The 21,156-nt window shown below is 41.3% G+C and overlaps 1 protein-coding gene across 4 annotated transcripts in view; it reads right to left on the bottom strand.

Moving 5' to 3' along the window:
• Nucleotides 1-1,814: 1,814 nt before the first annotated feature.
• ARFGEF3 (ARFGEF family member 3) overlaps nucleotides 1,815-21,156 on the bottom strand; it is a 174,088-nt gene continuing 154,746 nt past the window's right edge. For all 4 annotated transcript variants that reach the window (XM_045865618.3, XM_045865620.3, XM_045865619.3 and 1 more), the window contains 3 exons: nucleotides 20,001-20,122; nucleotides 14,525-15,743; nucleotides 1,815-9,647 (listed from right to left, as the gene is read on the bottom strand). In XM_045865618.3, coding sequence (XP_045721574.1) covers nucleotides 9,456-9,647; nucleotides 14,525-15,743; nucleotides 20,001-20,122 — 1,533 coding nt within the window. In that variant the 3' untranslated portion in view covers nucleotides 1,815-9,455. The remainder of the gene's footprint in view (nucleotides 9,648-14,524; nucleotides 15,744-20,000; nucleotides 20,123-21,156) is intronic.

Below are 21,156 nucleotides of genomic sequence, written 5' to 3'. Positions count from 1 at the left end.
ACTATAATATAGCCATCAGTATCTTCTCCTTTATAATTGGTAAATTAACTTCGATACTTATTTTTTCAAGTTGAGTTATAATGGAGCCTTCTGCATCACAACATTTATCATCTAATTTATCTTCTTGAAGGTTATTCTCTGCAAGAGACTGGGAAACCATGTCAAAGTCAACTGAAGTTCAATGTTTGAGTTCCCAGCTCTAAACTGTTGTGAATTTGATCCCTTCAGGTTGAGATAGTCCTTTTTTTTTTTTTTTTTTTGGATTTAGAAACTGCTTATAAACTTCTCTGGGATTTAATTACGCTGTTGCCCTCTCAGTTTGCATGAGATCATTAAGCTGGATAGTTTGTTTCTCTGACAACAAAACATTTTGAGCAAGCAGATTAAATTAGTGGGGCAGATTCAGGGCACCCATGACTTGTTGTAACTAGGAATCTATAAAATAAAAACAAGGAAGAGATAAAAAGCATGCTTAGAGTATTCTTTCAAAGGCTTGAGAAAACAGAAATGTTGGTTAATATGTGAAAGCCACAATATTTCATTATGCTTCAATTTTATTTTCACTTGCTTTATTGAACCTACCTTTAAGCCAAATGGGAAAGTGAATTTTCTAATGAGTGAGATGAAATATTTATCAAAGCTAAATTATACAAGTTTTGATCAGAAGCCAAATAGTCAAAGCATGTCAAGTCTTACTTTAAAGAAATACATATAGATTTATGTATGTATTATATTCATTGCTGGATATTAATAATAGAAGAACTGGCTATTGACCTGGAATTTCTTTCCAAAATGTTTGATTAAAGAGATCTGCATCTGAGCTGCCAACCTCCTCGTATGAGATTGGCACAAAATGTTAAGCTTTCTGCATTGGGAGTGCATTCATGGGTATGAATGTCAAGGATATGTACACATGAGGTCTCAAGTATAAATCATCTTGCAAAATAGTGGTGCTACTTACGAGAGGGGTTATCCTCCTGCACATAGCAGTACTACATTTAGTAGTCATTAGCTTTTACAAAGCACTGCAACGTTGGGGCTTTCATGGTATCTTTTTTTTTTTTTTTAATTTATTTATTTGAAAGAGAGAGAATGAGAAAGAGCAAGCACATGAGAGGGGGGAGGGTCAGAGGGAGAAGCAGACTCCCTGCCGAGCAGGGAGCCCGATGCGGGACTCGATCCCGGGACTCCAGGATCATGACCTGAGCCGAAGGCAGTTGCTTAACCAACTGAGCCACCCAGGCGCCCACTATTGTAGGCTTTTGAAACAGTTTTAAAGCTGCAATCTAATAAGACCATGATGTTAAAAGTGGCTATATTTTCTTTTCAATATTACCTTCTAATAATATTTTTATTGAGGGATTTGTTTATGAAGAAAAGGTAACAATTTTTGTAATGAATAAATTCTATCACTATCTACTGAAAATATGAATTTATTTTAAAAAAGAAAAAATTATAGGGGTGACTGGCTGGCTCAGTCAGTGGAGCATGGGACTCTTGATCTCGGGGATTTAATTATGCTGTTGCCCTGAGTTCAAACCTCATATTGGGTGTGGGGCCTGCTTTAAATAAATAAATAAAATAATGAAATTATATATATGTAATATATATTTCTTCAAATGTACTTTCTAGGCATGTACCAAATTGTTAACAGTGACCATCTCTGTGTTATGGAACTGGAAGGGGTCTCTTCATTCAGTTGTGAAATGCCATGGAAAACGGAACCTGATTCTTTTGGCTGAATTCTATAAACATAAGATATTTACATAAATTATTTTGATATATTTATTAGGTAAAGAAAATTGTTTCACATAGCTTTTTAAATGCATTTGAATTTTTATTCTACAACACAGGCAACATAAATACAGTATCTTTTAAAATATCTTCTCTTTAGAATTTTCATTTTCACCTCAGATAAAATGTACACAAAATACACTTGCAAGCTTGCTTACAGGGACCTGTTAAACAATGAACAGATTCTATCAAATCAAACAGTTTATCTACATTTAGGGTTGTTTCCTTTTTTTTAAATTAATAAATGTGAGCAAACTGACTAAGAAGGCAAAATAAAAATTTTACTTCCTTGACAAATCCTTTGGAGTAAACAAAATGCTCCAAGGCTCCTGGTGAATGGGATTGCAAGGATGAATTCTGCATTTTACAGATAAAATGGTATACTGACTCAAATCATTATGGCTATATCACGCTTCATTTATTTATAATTTTTAATGGAAACAAATCAATTCTTTGGCATAATACAAGAAGGGATAAAAGAACCCTTATCACCCACTGACTTTAGAGTGGGAAATGGTAGTTGGGGAACTGTTTATAATGTAATTTATTTCTCTTAGAAAAGCAGGAAAATAATCTTGAATAATAGTCTTTTGGCATGATTAGGGCAATAAATGTCTTATTCTTAGCTCCCTTCCTCCAACCCCCACCCATCCACTGAAATAAAATCAACAAACAAAAATAAGTGAAATTACTCTTTCCCTCTAGGCACCTGCTCCTGCCCCTGTCATGCCATACCTGGATATCCTACCACATGGTTTCCATTGAAGTGAAACCCAAAACATCAACAGCATTAATCTTTGTCCAGTTTTGCCTATTTAGCAGGACACTGGTTTTTATTACAGAGAACCACTTCCAACAAAATACAGACAGAAGAACTGCCAAGGGAGGAATACAGAGTAGCCCGCACGTGATCATGAGGTAGCCATGGGTGACCACTGGTGGCAGGGCCCGAGATTCCCTAACTTGAGAACATATTTTATGTGGTAGCTCGAAAGATTGGCTTTTAGATACCCCCTCCCTTTTTTGGCACCAATTGGTAACATAAGTTGGAAATAAATTATTCCTAGAGATTAATATTTTAATTTCAAAATCAATTACTATTAGAAGAACTAAAAGCACACCTAATTTCCAAAACAGATTATGGAAAATAAAAGTGAAAAAAAAAACCAATTATTTCCATCCACAGAGGCAAGAACTTGACTCTTTAGTACCATTAACACTTTGATATGCTTTCTGATCTCACTAATTCTAGTAAATATTGTCCATTATTTTCTATTCATACAATCCAAAGTAATTTAAATGATGTCAGGGTATTCAAGCAGAAGGCTTTAGAGAAAATTAAATCAATAAGAATGATATGTAACTAATATAGTTTACATGTAGATGATAATTTTAAGGTACTTGATTTTTTTCTCTTGAATTATTCGATGATCCTTATTTTTTTAATGCAAAAAGAATTTCCAAAGCTAATTAATCAACGTGTTAGGAGATAAACTAAGGCCCCCCCTGATATTTGACATCATTTCACTGTATTCCCAAAGCATATGGATGCACGTGTACATTTCTCCCATCACTGGAAGATGAGAGAATACGGTCTCCACTGTGCAGATACGAAAACAAACACATTTACTGAAAAGTCCTTAAAACAGGCACATATACTGCTCAAAACGGAGTTATTCAGTTTGCAGATTTCCATGAAACCACTTGGTAGACTCTTTACAGATACACAGGAAATTTTTACACCAGACAGTTAAGTGAAAGATGAAGGTACATCAAGTAGTGTAATATCATTTTGAAGTGTCGCTGTTTGGGTGGCTAATGAGAGAGAGAAACCTACTGGCAAGCAAGCAACTACTCAAAAACCTCTGGAAGCCAGGAGCCAAGGTTGTAACAGAGTTGAGATGGGAAGAGTAAAACCATAATGACAGAAGAAACTCAAACACTACATATTTAAATTTAAAATCACATCAGTACAAGTCGAAGGGTCAACATGATGCAACTGATCATCCACAGAACCAGTGTTTCTAAATACAAAGACGAGAAGCTTACACAAATCTCACTGTTCCATTGAACGGATACATTCATTGTCTTTTAGCTTGTAAAAAACCGAATTGTTGGTATAATAAACCTAGAAACTGGGAAGATGGAGCAGGAATGCTGTAGAGAATTCAATCCCAAGTTGTCTGCCCAACTTGGTGTTTGGTGTTTCTCTATAGCTTGATAAGTCAGGCTGATCTTAAAGTTAGTAGTTGGAAATTTTTTCAAGGCAGTTCTCAGAGTGTGATCCCCAGACCAGCAGCATTGGCCTCACCTGGGTCCTTGTTAGAAATGCAAGTTTCCAGACCTACTGAATCTGAAACCCTGGGTGTGGGCCCAACCACCTGTGTTTGAGCAAGCCCTCCAGGTGATCCTGATGTGTGCTAACGTTTGAGAACCACTTGAGAACAAGTCAGAAGATACTACACAACCACTACTGAACCTTCAGGAGAGGAACCAAGAGTAGCAACAATTCTTGATGGTTGAAAGGCTGGGAGGACCAGAACCGGATGGGATTAACCAGCAGCTGACTACAGTTTTGTCACTAAGATGGTCAGCCAGTCTCTCCTCCAGGGAGCACTCATGCATTATCTCACAAAGATAGAGGGGAAAGGTTTTGTACGGTGCGGGTGGTGTTGTACCGAGTTTTCTTCAATCAGTAAGTGGTGCCATTGTTTGTAAGGAAATTGAGCATTGTTCTCAACTGAATTTCTCATAAATTATCCCCAGGGATAATTTTTTTTTTTCTTTTGTCTGTTTTCCCTGAAGCAATAACTGTGTTTTGGAAATCTAAGGGGTGTTCTAGTCCAAAACTTTGTATTAAACTATTTCTTACTTCCACATCAAATACAAACATTACAAGCAGAGGAAGAGGATCTCACGAAAGGAGAGACAGTTTTCTAGATTGTTCCACTACGAGGGAAGAGAACACAATTTTTTTGATGAAGCATAATTAGGAGTTCTTTACTAGTTTCCTAAATCTTGCTCAACAGCAAGTTCACATTTCCAATAAAAAGTGCTTAAAAAGAGTCTCTTGCTTAAGGCCACACTAAATGCCACTAGGATCACCTAAGTGGTACCCATGTGTATCCAAGTTCTGTCATCCACTTAATGCAGTCTGTTGGATTTTCCTTCTGTTTCCTTGTCTGAAGAGTATGTAGAAATATTTAGGCATATGGCACATGGTTACTGTGGATATTGACCTGATGCCCCCAGTACCTGGATCTTTAAATTATCTTGTCTTACCTGTCGCTTCCTCTTTGGAGAGACTGCATTTGAAAACTGGTTATAATTTATTTTGCATATTCCCAAACTTTGATGATGACTTACATATCTACTACTGGATACTTCCCAGGGAAGCAAGTAGAGAGGCACTGTTGGCTACAGGGCACTTTATTCTGAGTGGTTAAATGGCAATTGAAAAAAGTTTACCAATCGAGACTGCCACTCTTTTCCGCCTGGCAACTGGCCAAGAATAATATTATTCCATCATTTCCAACTAATTTGGCAAGTTTTCTAAATTAGCACTGAAGGCCTGCTTTAAGATTGAAGTTCGGACCTTATTTTATTTTCACTCAAAATATTATGTTATATATGATCTTTCTATGTGTAAACACTATCTTTTTTTTTTTTTAACCCTATTTGAAAAATCCCTATAACATAGCAGATCTGGGACATTAATCAGATATTTTCATCTCATTTTAACTGTTTAATTCCTGGAAACACTAAAGTCTTTACTCTGTGTACTTAGAGCAAGGTGTTGTAGAGAGAGCAAGGCCTTTGAATTCAGGAACTCTTCTTTTGCAACCAGCCAGGTTCTTAACCTCTCTGGGTCTGTATCCTCATTTGAAAAAAAAAAAAAATGAGGAAATCTATGCCCGTTTGACAAGGTTATTGTGAGAATAAAATGCTAACGTAGGTAAGGTCTACATTCACAGTGGCCCTTGACAAATGTCACCTCCCCCCTGCTTGTTTGCAAACTCTTGCTGTGGAAATCAGCTCCAAACAAAGGTCTTTATTCTGCTTAGTTCGATGTGTGGAATACAAATGGATTTTCTTTTCTGAGAAAAAAACTTTCCTACCTAAGCAGTCTTGTGATGTATTTGGAGAAAGTCTGGGATATTTATTATACAATCGCATTACCTTCTTATGGTTAAGACCACTTGGCTTTCTCCATTGACTCTGTTATAAGCCTTCTTCTTAAAAGAGCAAGATTTACTAAAAGCTGGTGATATTGTACCAGGAAGTTTCCATTTAAAGGTACTTCTGAATTATGTTAATATTTTGTCACATTTGATTGCAAATATTTTAATCTGAGCGGTTATGTATGTTATCATCTGCCTTGGTCAGTCACCAAATAGCATAAAGATGGTAGAAAATGTCCTCGTTTTGTATTGATGGAGAAGGCTAGAAAATAATCAAAGGGGAGAGATAATAAGATCGTGTAAAGAGGCAGCCCAAGCGTTTTTAAAAGCTAATCAGGAGGGGCGCCTGGGTGGCTCAGTCGTTAAGCGTCTGCCTTCGGCTCAGACAATGATCCCAGGGTCCTGGGATCGAGCCCCACATCGAGCCCCACATCGGGCTTCCTGCTCCGCGGGAAGCCTGCTTCTTCCTCTCCCGCTCCCCCTGCTTGTGTGCTTCTTCCTCTCCCGCTCCCCCTGCTTGTGTTCCCTCTCTCGCTGTGTCTCTCTCTGCCAAATAAATTTAAAAAAAAAAATCTTTAAAAGCTAATCAGGAGAGGCAATAGCTGGGAGAGATCCTAGCCCTCCATCAAACCTCTGCCCTTATGGCAAGGAGAAATCTGATGATAAGTGTGGTCTACTTGGCTGTCAGGAATTCCTAAACACTCTTCAATTTTCTAGGTGCTTTCATAATGCATACTTTACCAAAATATTAAAAAGAGTAAATCTCAACCTTAGGGTAACACACTTTTGGCAGTAAATACAGGCAACTGAAAGCAACGTGCAAAATCTTATTCTGCTTAGATCAGTAAATATACGGTAATAACTGTTTTAACCACCAAGGCTGTCTTGATCTTGGTCTTTCAGAGACCTTGGGAGAGAGGGAGTGAAGGAAGAGATGGAGGAAAGGCAGAAACCAAGACACCAGGAGAGTGTGAGGGGCTGACCAGGGCACGGTCACTTCACTGTGACCTGACGTCCTATTCATTGGAAATTATTTGCCTCAGGCAATATCCTTTTTGACAACCATAGATACCTCTGGGAAGCAGTATGGTCCTTTAGCTAACTTTCTGGTTGAAATCTGATGTGGATGTGGAGCACAGGGTATGCTGGGAATGGAGGTGGCTGGAGACCAATGTGGGCTTTGGGATAGGCTGTAGAATAGATGATAGGAAGGGGCCAAAACCCTCTTAAAAACTGTAGGTAAAGAATGATATACATTTTCTCACTTTTTAATTCTTGGAACCTACAGTTTATTTTCATAAACTAGTCTTGGCTCTCATAAGAGAGCATCTATGTGAGAATGGATTCTGATTTCTAAACAGTTAACTAACATACTCTGGGACATGACATTCTACATTGAGACTGGCTTCCCTCGAATTTTTACACTTTATAAAAAGTTGCTACATATAAACATTTTATAATCACTCTGATTTGATACTCTGCTCTACTGAAGCTCCTTCCCCACCCCCAAAGTGAATTTTGGGGTCCTCATGGGCTCAGAAAGGGGAACTAAACCTCATATTAGCAGTACATCATGGTGGTTCTGTTTCTTTTTGTAGCTTTTGTTAAAACAGTACCTGACTCTCAAGTCTACTTTCAAAATATAAAAATTTAAAAGTATAGACTACAGCTAGTTGCTATCCCCAAAATTCATTGCTTGTCAAGATCAAATAGTTGATCTGTTTCTATACTTTTTTGTCTAATGAGTAAAAGCTGAAGAAGGCAAAGAGAGGGTGTTGTGGAACTGGAAATGCGTCTTCTGGACTCTGTAGTGATCTCTAGATGGTATACGGAATGATGGGGTTCTTTTAGATTGCCTAAATAAATCAGGGAACCCTGTCTTCATCTTAACCTTGTAGATAGTTACCTATTTCTCAAGACAAAGTTTACCAATACCAGCACTGAGTAAAGTTGTTAGTTTTAAATCCTTACTTCTATACTGAAGAGTTGATATTTTATTTTTAAAGAATGACACTCAATTACGAACACATTTTTAGGGGCTGGGAAAATGATAATGTAGGTCTTAGCAACTAACTCTATTTTCTAGAATGTATACGAGTGGGCCTGATTGAGGAGTTTCAGTCATTATAATTTAAGAACTACTAAGTATATTGTAAAGAAGATAAAGGTTCCAAATTAATTTTCTAGTTCTATCTAAAAGAAATATCCATGTAAAATAGCCGTTTAGAAGGACCTCAGACATAGGGTAAATTTACTTGCCAGAGAGGACAAATATTTTAAATTGAAAAACTTAATTTCCTAAATTTCACTGTGCCCCCTTCTTTAATTTTCTTCTGAGACGAGAGCTTGTATGGCTGACAGTATAATTTCATGTGACGGTTGCATAATATTTTAAGGTTGAAAATGACTTCATCCCAATCTCCTTTCTTACCCCTTCCAGTTGTCTTCCTACCACCCCACACTTCCTGCCCCGTCCCCTGAGAAGTCTGCTCACTGGATGGAGAACTGAGTCCTTTCCTCCAAGGATGCTGATACAAAATGAGTTGCATTTTAACATTTTGTTTTCTGAAAAATCCGATGTTCTGCCTTACGTTCAGGTAGCTGGAGCATAGAAATGTCTGTGCAACAAGAAACTAAGGCACCATTTTTTCTTTCCCTTTCCTGTTTTGCCTTGGGAGCAAAAGCAAAGGCTAATGGGAAGCCAGGGTGGTGGGTCAGTCTTATGTCTCTTGGCAAGATCTCTATCAGCCACTATCACTGGGAGCAGTGTGCCAAAAGCTGCCAGGACACAGACTTAAAACCTGCCAGGAAAGCATTTTCTTCCTTTAGAAATAGGGAAATAAAGGCACAACAGTACCTTAAAAGAAGTTGGTGAATACCAACCGGAAAATCTTGACAATTTAGGACAACTTTGAAACGTTCTGGAACATTTTACAGAGGAAGTCATCCCTTTCTTGACTATGACACCCAAGAATATGTTTTTCCAACTGTTTTCTTCCCTGCTAAGCCCATAATCATAATGAAAATCTTCCTCTGATGAAGAATGTCTGCTACCAGATGCCAGAGTGCTTACACATCAGCTTGACTTACCAGCAGATATTTCCTTAACAATTGCATTTAAAAGAAAAAAAAAAAAAAATCAGATGGATCAGTGTAGTGTTTTCAAAGGAGTAGTCCTTGAAAGGGACCCTTTTGGGAATAACACTGCAGGCAAAAGCACTGGGAAATAAACATCAAAATTTAGAAATGTGTCAAAGAATGGAGACTCTTCTGAAATAATGTGCAAAATCAAAGTATCGTTTGTGTCCTCTAGATACAAGGTTGAGTGTCCAGAATGGCCCCTGTGCTGATTAGCGAGGGAGGGGCAGACTGTTCTCTGAGACTCTGGTTTCAGTGGGGCTGGTGGTGGGGAAAATGCTATCTGTTGGACCAGCAGGCATTCTCTAACCTCCACTATTGTATTTCGTCAATGTGAGTCTTCTACACGATGATGTCATAGACCCGGCCCACTCTGCCCAGCCATTCCCTCACAGCCTGGCGCACTCTGATGTCCGTCACGTGGCAGGTCAGCTGGCTGATGCATGGGAACACCGCTGGCTGCAGGGCCGTGAAGGTCTGGTCTGGAAGGATCTGAATCTGATTGAGAACTGTTAGCACCATGTTGGTCCATGCCTAAGAGAAAGGATTGAGGAGAATGATTAGCAGCTTTCGACTCTGGGTTCATTTGAACTCTCAGGTGTGGCTAAGCCCTGCCAATTGGCAAGTGAGTTTTCTGGGCTTTAGGTCGCAAAAAATCAGTCTTTACTAATTTAATGGGGCTAGAAGTTGTCATTTTAAGTTCATACATACAAGGAGTAGCGGAGTTTCCTCTACCATTAGGAATACCTTCTTTTTAGGTTTCATGGACTACGGGAGTATCTTGTTTTATTGTGCTTTGCTTTACTCTGCTTCCCAAATACTGCTTTTTCTTTTCTTTTTTTTCAAACTGAACATCTGCACAGCCCTGTGTGGAGCAAGTCCATTGCCGGCACCATTTTTCCAATAGCATTTGCTCACTTGGTATCTCTGTGTCACGTTTTGGTAATTCCCACAATATTTCACACTTTTGCATTATTATTATATTTGTTTGGTGATCTGTGATCAGTGATCTTTGATGTTACTACTGCTTGTTTTGGGATGCCATGAATTGTGCCCATATAAAATGGTAAACTTAATCGATAAATGTGTGTGTTCTGACTGCTCCACTCACCAGTTCCCCCATCTCTCTCCTGCTCCTCAGGTCTCCCTACTCCCTGGAGACACACCAATACTGAAGCTAGGCCAATTAATAACCTTACAATGGCCTCTAAGTGTTCAAACGAAAGGAACAGTCCTAGGTCTCTCCCTTTAAATCAAAAGCTAGAAATGATTACGCTTAGTGAGGAAGGCATGTTGAAAGCCGAGATTGGCACAAGAACCTAGCTTCTAACCTAGGTTAGTCAAGTTGTGAATGTGAAGGGAAAGTTCCTGAAGGAAATTAAAAGTGCTACTCCAGTGAGGACACAAATGATAAGAAAGAGAAACAACCTAAGTGCTAATATGGAGAAAGTCTGAGTGGTCTGGATAGAAGATCAAGGGCAGCCGTAACATTCCCTTCAGCCAAAGCCTAATCCCGAGCAAGGCCCTAACTCTCTTTAATTCCGTGAAGGCTGGAGAGGTAAGGAAGCTGTAGAAGAAAAGTCTGAAACTCGCAGAAGTGGGTTCATGAGGCTTAAGGGAAGAAGCCATTTCCATAACGGAAAGTTGCAAGGTAAAGCAGCAAGTGTTGATGTAGAAGCTGAAGCAAGTTCTGCAGAAGGTCTGGCTCAGCTCATTCATGAAGCTGGCTACACTAGACAGCAGATTTTCAGTGTAGATGAATAGCCTTCTGTGGGAAGATGCCATCCAGGACTTCATAGCTAGAGAGAAGTCAATGCCCGCCTTCAAAGAATAGGCTGACTCTCTAGTTAGGGGCTAATGCAGCTGGGGACTTTCAGTTGAAGCCAGTGCTCATTTACCATTCTGAAAATTCTAGAACCCTTAAGAATTACACTAAATCTACTCTGCCTGTGTTCTATAAATGGAATAACAAAGCCTGGATGACAGCATATCTATTTACAACACGGTTAACTGAGTATTTTAAGCCCACTGTTGAGAACTACTAGTCAGAAAAGAAGAGTCCTTTTAAAATACTAATTATTGAAAACATTATAGAGGTTCCTCAAGAAGTTAAAAATAGAGCTACCTTACGACCCAGCAATTGCACTAGTGGATATTTACACCAAAGATAGAGATGTAGTGAAAAAAAGGGGCACATGCACCCCAATGTTCATAGCAACAATGTCGGGGGTATAGCTCAGGGGTAGAGCATTTGACTGCATAGCAACAATGTCCACACAAGCCAAACTGTGGAAGGAGCCAAGATGTCCTTCAGCAGATGAATGGATAAAGAAGATATGGTACATATATACAATGGAATACTATTCAGCCAACAAAAAGGATGAATACTTACCATTTGCATTGACATGGATGGAACTGGAGGGTATTATCCTAAGTAAAATAAGTCAATCAGAGAAAGACAATTGTCATATGGTTCCACTTATAGGTGGAATATAAAGAATAGTGCAGAGGACCATAGGGGAAGGGAGGGAAAATTGAATGGGAAGAAATCAGAGGGAGAAAAATCATGAGAGACTCTTGACTCAGGAAAACAAACTGAAGGCTGCAGAAGAGAGGGGGGTGGGGGGATGGGCTAACTGGGTGATGGGTATTGAGGAGGGCACATGATCTGATGAGCACTGGGTGTTATACGCAACTAATGGATCATTGAACACTGCATCAAAAACTAATGATGTACTATATGTTGGCTAATTGAAATTTTAAAAAATAAATAATAATATGCTTATTGACAATGTCCTGGTTACCCAAGAGCTCTGATGGCAATATACAATGAGATTACTACTATCTTCATGCCTGTTAACACAACATCTATTCTGCAGCCTATGGATCAAGGAGTCATTACTACTTTCAAGTCATTATATAAGAAATCCATTTTGTAAAGCTATAGCTGCCATAGTGATTCTTCTGATGGATCTGAGCAAAGCATATTGAAAACCTGGAAAAGTATTCACTATTCTAGATGCCATTAAGAACATTCGTTCATAGCAGCAATGTCCACAATAGCCACTGTGGAAAGAGCCGAGATGCAATAGACAATGGATAAAGAAGATGTGGTCCATATACACAATGGAATATTACTCAGCCATCAGAAAGGATGAATACCCAATTTTTACATCAACATGGATGGGACTGGAGGAGATCATGCTAAGTGAAATAAGTCAAGCAGAGAAAGTCAATTATCATATGGTTTCACTTATTTGTGGAACATAAGGAATAGCACAGAAGACATTAGGAGAAGGAAGGGAAAAATGAAGGGGGGGAAATCGGAGAGGGAGATGAACCATGAGAGACTATGGACTCTCAGAAACAGACCGAGGGTTCTAGAGGGGAGGGGGGGGATGGGTTAGCCTGGTGATGGGTATTAAGGAGGGCACATACTGCTTTGAGCACTGGGTGTTATATGCAAACAATGAATCATGGAACACTACATCAAAAACTAATGAAGGACTGTATGTATGGTGACTAACCTAATAATAATAATAAAAAAGAACATTTGTGATTCATGGGAAGAGATCAAAACATCAACATGAACAGGAGTTTGGAAGAAGCTAGTTCTAGGAGAACTAGAATTAGCAGTGGAGCCTGAAGATGGGACTGAATTGCTGTGATCTCCTGATCAAACTTGGAACACACGAGGAGCTGCTGCTTATGCATGAGCAAAGAAAGTGGTTTCTTGAGATGGAATCTACTCCTGGTGAAGATACCATGAAGATTGTTGAAGTGACAACTAAGGATTTAGAATATTATATAAACTTAGATGATAAAGCAGCGGCAGGGTTGAGAGGACTGACTCCCATTTTGAAAGAAGTTCTGTGGGTAAATGTTACCAAACAGCATTGCGTGCTACAGAGAAATCGTTCGTGAGTCAACACAGCAAACTTTATTGTTGCCTTATTTTAAGAAATTGCCACAGCTGTCCCAACCTTCAGCAACCACCACCCCGATCAGTCAGCAGCCATCAACAGTGAGGCAAGACCCTCCACTGGCAGAAAGACTGACTCACTGAAAACTTCAGAGGATGGTTAGCATTTTTTAGCAATAAAGTATTTTTAAAATTAAGGTATGTAGGTATATTTCTAGATATGCTATTGCACACTTCATAGACTACAGTGTAAATATAACTTTTACATGCACTGGGAAACCAAAAAATTCATTTGACTCACTTTGATATTTGCTTTATTGCAGTGGTCTGGAGCCAAACCTGCAATATCTCCAAGGTATGCCTGGACAAAAATCTTACTTATTCCTCAGATTTTTAAAAACTCTCCTGCCTTCTCATAATGAAATTTCCATAGGACATAGGACATTTTAAATGATCAGTCTCTATAATGCCTAGCAAACTGGAATAGGACTACCTTCACTCAGGATAACTTTTAAAGTCATAAGCAAATCTCCAAGACATAAAAAAAAATTAAGACATTTATCAAGAAGGTCATCTATTATAGAATAACCATACATCTCCCTTTGACTGGACTTTTGCAAGTCTCACCTGACTTTTGTGGATTTTGAAATTTGGTTCTATGTTCCAGTATTTTAGAGGAAAATAAGGCATCTTGCAAGATTCATGTTAAGTCCAAATTTATGTTTATTCTGAGACTATGTTCTTGTGTAGGTTCCCAGAATCCTAGGATCTAAGATCCTAGGCCCACCATTTTAAACCCCTGGATTATTTTTAAAGGGCTCCCTATCTACTCCCTATCTACCCTTCCCAAAAATGTCTAGATCCCTCTATTCCTCTTTTACCATCTCATCTATTTTTAAATTGAACAAACTGTACCAACATTGTTTTCTTCTCAAGCTGAGTTTTTGATGTACCATGGAATCACTCATTTTAAATATATGAAGGAACAGGAGCACTCAAAGCCCTCTAAAGATGAAAATTGTTATGTGCTCCTAATGGGTGAGAAAAACTCGAGACGAAAACATCGATATTCACTGGTATAACCATCTAATAATAGGCACTTTGCTTTTTTTTCCCCTTTACACATTTCTTCAGTGCATCTTCCAGTGATAAACTCAGGACTCAGTGCCAGTGAAAGCACATCCACTTTGGAAGCTTCAGCTCCATCTTATTTATTCGGGTGAGTTCCGAGTTCTCAGTATCTCTTATAACCCATAAAAATAATTCCTGAAGTTACGTAAGAGTAAGATGTCAGTTTCACACAGCTATATTGACCCCGGCAGATGCTATGTGTTAGGCTCAGGCGACCCTCTGACTTCGGAGGGGAACTGGTGTCTGTCAACTCGCAGAATGTGTGAGTGTTCCCTAAGGGGGACACGTCTGCCCCTGGAAGCCCCCCGCCCCACTGCCAGGTGCGCCTCCCAGCCTCCCCGGGCTGCCGGGCACCCACCTGGATCTGTGCTTCGGCGTCCCTCACGGACACACTCAGGGAGCTGCCGGTGGAGCCGGAGCGGGGCCTCTTCTGTCGCAGCAGCTCGGGGCCCGCGCTGAACGAATGGCGCATCTGCCCCTGGTCTATCAAGTGCTGGGGACGCTGAGGCAGCGGGGAGTCCTGGCCCCTCGGACCCAGTGGCTCGCCCTTCTTCTCCCCTTGGACCTCTTTGGGGAACGTGGGCAGGTTATGCTGCTGCTTCCTCTTCTTGTACTCCGTCATCAACTTGGAAATGGTTCTGTCGGCCGCCATGGTGTAGATTTTGTTGCCCGCGCTCTCCCACCACTCCTTCTTCCGGCCGGGGTCCTTCTTCTCCACCTTGGGGCTCGGGGGCAGCAGCAGCAGGTCCCCGCCGCCCGCCCTCAGGCTGCCGGGCTCGCTGGTGTGATCCCGGGTCTGGCTCCGGTCGTCCTCAGAAGGGGTGTCCTTCCCCGAGAACCCGCCAGTTGACGGGGTGGATGACTCCGACTGGAAGGAGGGGAGGATGAAGAACGGGTCACTCCTGAAGACGGGCGCCTCCTCCATGCCGCCCTCCAGGTCCAGGTGCATCTGGATGTAGTGGTTGCACAGCTCCATGCACAGCTTGTGCAGCCGCTTGACCAGCCACACCCAGTCGGCGTTGCTGATGGGCTGCACGCTCAGGGAGGGCAGCCGGGCCCTCCACTGCCGCTTCTCCTTGCCCCTCGGGGGGCTCACCTGGGCCGTCTCCTCAAAAATGTCTTCGTCTTCGGACGAGCACTGCTGGGACGAGTCTGTGCTTCTCTCCTCGTCCTCGAAAAGCACTTTCTTCACTTGCTCGGCCGTGATGGTTTCCTGGTTGGTGAGGACGGCGCAGACCAGCGCGTGGAAATAGATATTAAAGCTCATGGCCGACTGGCGGTAGAGGTTGGCCGCGCCTCCAATGCCAGACACCTTCTTCAGCAGGCACTTCAGCCCAGGGCTCGTGTCGAACTCCCTCGCCGTCCTGTACGAGTCCAGCAGCAGGTCGAATATGACCGCCAGGTTCTGCATGGAGATGTACCTGAGGAAGCCGGCCAGCTTGGCCTCCGGGACTTGCACCGTCTTCTCCTCTCCCGGGGAGGGGCCCTTGACGAACTCTTCTAGCAAGATGTCGTACAGGTTCTGGAGTAACACCTGATGAGACAGCAAGCTCACCACAATCTCCCTGAAAGACACGCTTCAAAAGAAAAGAAGGGGATTGATTAGTAGCCTTCTGCCCCATGCGGGTTACTTTAAAGTGATTCTGATATTACGCACTATACAATGACATAGGCAAAATTATACACTAAACTGCTTTATTTCAATGCTTTCCTTCAAAAAGGGCAAACTTCGGGGTGCCTGGGTGGCTCAGTCAGTGAAGCGTCTGCCTCCGGCTCAGGGTCCTGGGATCAAGTCCCACGTCGGGCTCCCTGCTCAGTGGGGAGTCTGCTTCTCCCTTTCCCTGCCACCCCCCGCCCCCCGTCCCCGCCTTAGGTGTGCTCTCTGTCTCTCTCAAGTAGATAAATAAAATCCTTAAAAAAAAATAAAAGGCCAACTTCTGGGGGCATTACATGATCACCATTTTAATTATGATTAATGGAATTGCCAATACTTTCTCAAACCTAGGCGCTATGTAATATTACTGTTTTAAAAAACTTTTCAGTATAGACACAGTAAAGGGATACAACATTTGACATTTTATTACTTGCAACTATGAAGGAACTAAAATCAGAAAGTAACAATGTCTGGTCAGTTCTGTGAATTTGAATTGGCTCTCTTCTCTACCCTTTGGACTTTGTTTTCAAGCCCAAAGTTGTGAGCAGTCTCACTGAAATCTATCTCTCTAGGGACCAAACCAGTTTACCAGGATTAACTATTAATGCTTTAGGTGCATAGACGTAAAAACTTCAGGGCTTCCAGCACGTGAGATGGATGAGGGCCAAACATTCGCAAAATTAAGAAATAGATAACTCAAGCTTTCTAAACCAAACCTAGGAGAGAGAAAGCTGTGTTCACTCAACACCTGGAATTCTCTTCTGCATCCTTTCCTGCCATCATCATCACAGGACTCCTCTGTGGGCCCCGAATGTTCTTTTGGATCCACTGAGATGCCCCTCAGGTCAGCTATGTGGCATGGGGGGTGGGGTGGGGCAAATAGACACCTGGCCAGGACTTATGGTTGAGAAGTGGGCACAGTGCACATAAGGAAGCCTTACATGTGCCCCTTGGTGATTTGGCCTCTTCTAAGTAAACAATTTCAGTTCTAGGTACTACCTTTACTGACTTATATTCACCCTTGTGGTTTGTGGTTTATGGTTTCACTTTGCTCTTGGAATTGCATGAAAATAGCTTATGCCATTATGTGGCAAACTAATTCCCTTAACAGGGTAATTATAAAAGTATGACAACTCTTATTGTTTATTTCAAAGATCCAATTATGTTAATATGTCTAGCTGTGACCTTGCATTTAAAAATGACTCTTTGGGGCGCCTGGGTGGCTCAGTCGTTAAGCGTCTGCCTTCGGCTCAGGTCATGATCCCAGGGTCCTGGGATCGAGTCCCACATCGGGCTCCCTGCTCAGCGGGAAGCCTGCTTCTCCCTCTCCCACTCCGCCTGCTTGTGTTCCTGCTCTCGCTATCTCTCTCTCTGTCAAATAAATAAATAAAATCTTTAAAAAAATTAAAAATGAAAATAAAATAAATAAATAAATAAAAATGACTCTTTTAACAGAAAAGAACACAGATGCTTCTGTACATTTAAAGGCTGGCCTTGCCCCCCTGCACTGAGGGGACACAGAAGGCTCAGCACAGATCTGTCATTTACAGACTCTAACCCTTTCTAACAAATCACTGAAATGATTTTTTTTTTTTTTTGGTGGTAAAATATACATGATATAAAGTTGCTATTTGAGCCATTTTTAAAAGTACAATTCAGTGGCATTAAGTACCTGCACAATTTTGGGTAACTGTCACCACTATTTCTAGAGCCTTTTCATCCCAAACTCAATACCCCTTGAACAATAACTCCCCATTCTCCCCTCCTTCTGCTAAGTTATTTAAGGTACTAGGAACCCTGAATATGCATTCTTCTGAAGACGAGGCTCTAAAAGCCACCAAGTTGGTCTAGCGTTTCATGTCTACAGCCATAGGATGCTAACTAAAGGGAAATCCTGTCGCCCATCACTCAAATCTGTTCCCTTGTCTGCCCCATTACACTATAAAGTCCTCAAGGGCCAGGGCAGTATCTTATTCATCTTTGTCCCCAGGGCCTGGGAAGATGTAAGTAAGTGTCTAAGACAAATGGAGTAACACGAACAGGCTGGTTCTAAGCGCAGGCGCCTGAACAGATTGCCGCCTGGAGGAAATGTTCTCCTTGAGAAATGGCTCAGACACCTCAACCCTGTGCCCCTGGCAGCCTGGACTCCTGAAGCAGGAACCACAGCCAGAGAGGTGAGTCTGATCAACCTTCGGAAGGTATAAACACCCTAGCCCACAGGACATGATCTATCGTCTTCCCTGAGAGCTGGAAAGTCCTTTCCCAGAAAACATTTAAAAGGATGGTGGATGCAAGGCCATGTGTGAATTATGGAGTATCTTTATCAACCCAAGATAGCCCCTTTGATGCTTTAGGAGATAAAATTGCTAAGTGTGCATGTGAAAAGGACAGAAAATTCCTTTTTCTTTAGGTTCAAGCTACATGCTGCACAATAAGAAAACAAAGGGAAGCAGCCGGAGCAATAGTGAGATAAAAATTTCAGAAAGGTACCGAAAAAGTGAAATAACTGGTTACAGATGTGCAACTCTTAATCACCTATGCTGATAGGAGATTAAAAAAAAAAAAAGACCTGGAACAAACAAAAATCAACAGATAATTTTTCAATTTGTTGTACCCAAGTGTTTCAACCTTTTTCTCCGCACACCCATTATGAAGGGGACTGTGCGTGCTTCTGAGGCCAAGTGCAAAGGAAAGATCTCCTCCTGGAGAGTTAATTGCCCAACAGGTGGCTGACAAGACATGCTAATGCCAGTTTCAGAGAGAAACATTCAGAATTTCAAGTACTACATCTTAAAGCTCTCATACTCAGTGGTTTGTGTGAAGCTCGGGGCTATCAATGCCACGGCGATTTAAAATCACACCCAGGTTTCTCTTTATTAATATTATAATCAATTTGATTTAGGTCTTTTTTTCCATGGGTGACTTCAGCATGGACCTTTGAGGATGCACCTGACAGTATATACATGAACCTTCCTTAGGTCTAACTCATCTTGCGCTACATCCTGTGCTAAGTTAAGAACTGCTCTGTAATAAGAGTCAAATCCAATAATGCCAAGTGGCTCCATGCCTTTGTGCTGTGTGTCTCTGGATAGGTGGCCCAGCCTCTCTGAATGTTTCCCCATGGATAAAATGGGAGGGGAAATATCTAGCCACTGAATCTCATGTATAGTGCTCAAATACTTATCATTACTATTTGTGTGCTGGAAATTTAAAAATGGGAAATTTCAGTCATGGCGATTATCGTCAAGTCTAGGAACAATCGTTTTTTTTAGGCAAAATGGTAGTATTTAAAAATGGCAAGATTAGGGGCACCTGGGTGGCTTAGTCGCTTAAGCGTCGACTCTTGATTTCGGCTCAGGTCATGATCTCAGGGTCTGGGATCAGGCTGCATTGGGCTCCGCATTCAGTGGGGAGTCTCCTTGAGGTTCTGTCTCTCTCCCTCTGCCTCTCCCCCCTACTCTCTCTAAAATAATAAATAAATAAATCTAAAAAGGGCAAGATTCATGTGGAAGGGCACAGATCTTTTTGTCTCCTGACAGCTGGATTGCTCAGGAGAAGTTGATGTATTTCTCCCCCAAAACAACATGAATCAAGCCTCACACTACAAATTTTTTAAAAAAGCATAATATGGATAATACTATAGACACACTCAGTTGTGTCCCCCTCCAGATTCATATGTTGAAGTCCAAACCCACAGTACCACAGTGTGACTGTGCATCTGGAGATAAGGTCTTGAAAAATAATTAGGGTGGGGCCCTAATCCACTGTGACTGGTGTCCTTATAAGAAGAGATTAGGACACAGACATGTACGGAAGAAAGACCATGTGAAGACACAGGGAGAAAGCATCCATCCAGAAGCCAAGGAGAGAGGCCTCAGAAGAAACCAACCCTGCCGCCCCCTGGATCTTGGACTTCCAGGCTCCAGAACTGTGAGCAAATACATTTCTGTTGTTTGAGCCACCCAGTGCATAGTACTCTGTTATGGCAAACTAGTACATGTGAAACGTGGAAGCTCTGGTTAAAAAGTGAACAATTTTCTGTAAAAACCTTTGCTAAATGACTCTACAAATGTTTTCAGTATTCTTAGCTAAAGCTTGGATTACAAGGAGCCATAACCGAAAATAAACGGACTTCCCTTGTTCTAAGTTGCCCACATGTTTAAGCTTATTAGTTGCTTACCTTTTCTTGGTGTGTCCATTTGGCTTCTCATCAGGAGGCAGCTCAATAATGAGCTGACAGGACTGAGCATGATCGAAGTTGTTTGGAGTCTTTGGTGAGCACTGGGTGTCCAACATAAACACCTGCAAAGGTACAGTTCAGAGCTCCATCATCCTCAACCTGACTCCACCAGGGATTAGCTGATTGGCCTTGGGTAAGTTGCTTACTCTTCCTACTCATTTCCTCACCTATAAAGTGAGGCTGATAATGGTTTCCTACCTGGTGTGTTTGTTGAGAGAGTTAATATGTGTGTATTACGTACGCATAGCATTAGAACAGAAGAATAAATATTCAGAAGTTAGCAGCTGACACTAATACTAAGAACACGACTAATTTTATCATGTGACAACTCATTACACTCCAACTAGCAAGCACTGAATTTAATATTGAGAGTAAATAAAGAGGGGTTCTGTTTGTAAAAAATCTTTGATTTTGATGTCTCTGTGGTATTATATTCCATCCAACACAGGAATAGAAATTAATTAGGACCTCCTGTAGGGATTACAGATGTGGCCATGCTACTCTACGGGACTATGGGAGAAGTGACTAAGAAAACAGTAAACACTTCTTGATTCTTCCCTTTGAAAACAGAAGTCTTCTTAAAATGTTTTCTTTCCAAATTTTGTAAGAATTATCAAATTATCTGGGTTATCTGAAAGGTGGATAGAATAGAAAGGTTGGGGACTGAGGAAGAGAAAATATTACAAAGTAAAATCTTCACTAAATGGCCTCTGCCTTTCTTCTCCATTAATGATCTATTGTTTCAGAAGAAGGTTCCATGTTCTTGCTGTGCGGTGGGATGAGTTTGGAAGCCCACTGTAAGCTCATGCAGAAAATCTTTAGCAGTGTAATGGATTCCCATTAGGGAAGCTATCCTGTCAGAGGACCACCTCTCGTTCCGGTGCCCTTCTGCTACAGCTGTCCCCCACAGCCATGTGGACGGAAGTGGGTCTTCACTGCAGCTTTATGACATTCCTTCCCTTCCAACCTCTGTGGACTGGCCGTGGATGCGTCAGTGGTATGTGCTCTCTCCCTTCCGAACAGTAGAGCCATCATGTCCTGGGGTGTCATGAATGTGGACAGTAGATGACGGGAGAAGCTGAAGGTGGAAGGTTCT

Source organism: Mirounga angustirostris, unplaced genomic scaffold, assembly GCF_029215605.1.
Source record: "Mirounga angustirostris isolate CCGP_5_RB_7025 unplaced genomic scaffold, mMirAng1.0.hap1 SCAF_8, whole genome shotgun sequence".
NCBI lineage: Eukaryota > Metazoa > Chordata > Mammalia > Carnivora > Phocidae > Mirounga > Mirounga angustirostris.
The sequence above is the reverse complement of the archived record's forward strand: the minus strand, read 5'-3'. Positions and strand labels throughout refer to the sequence as shown.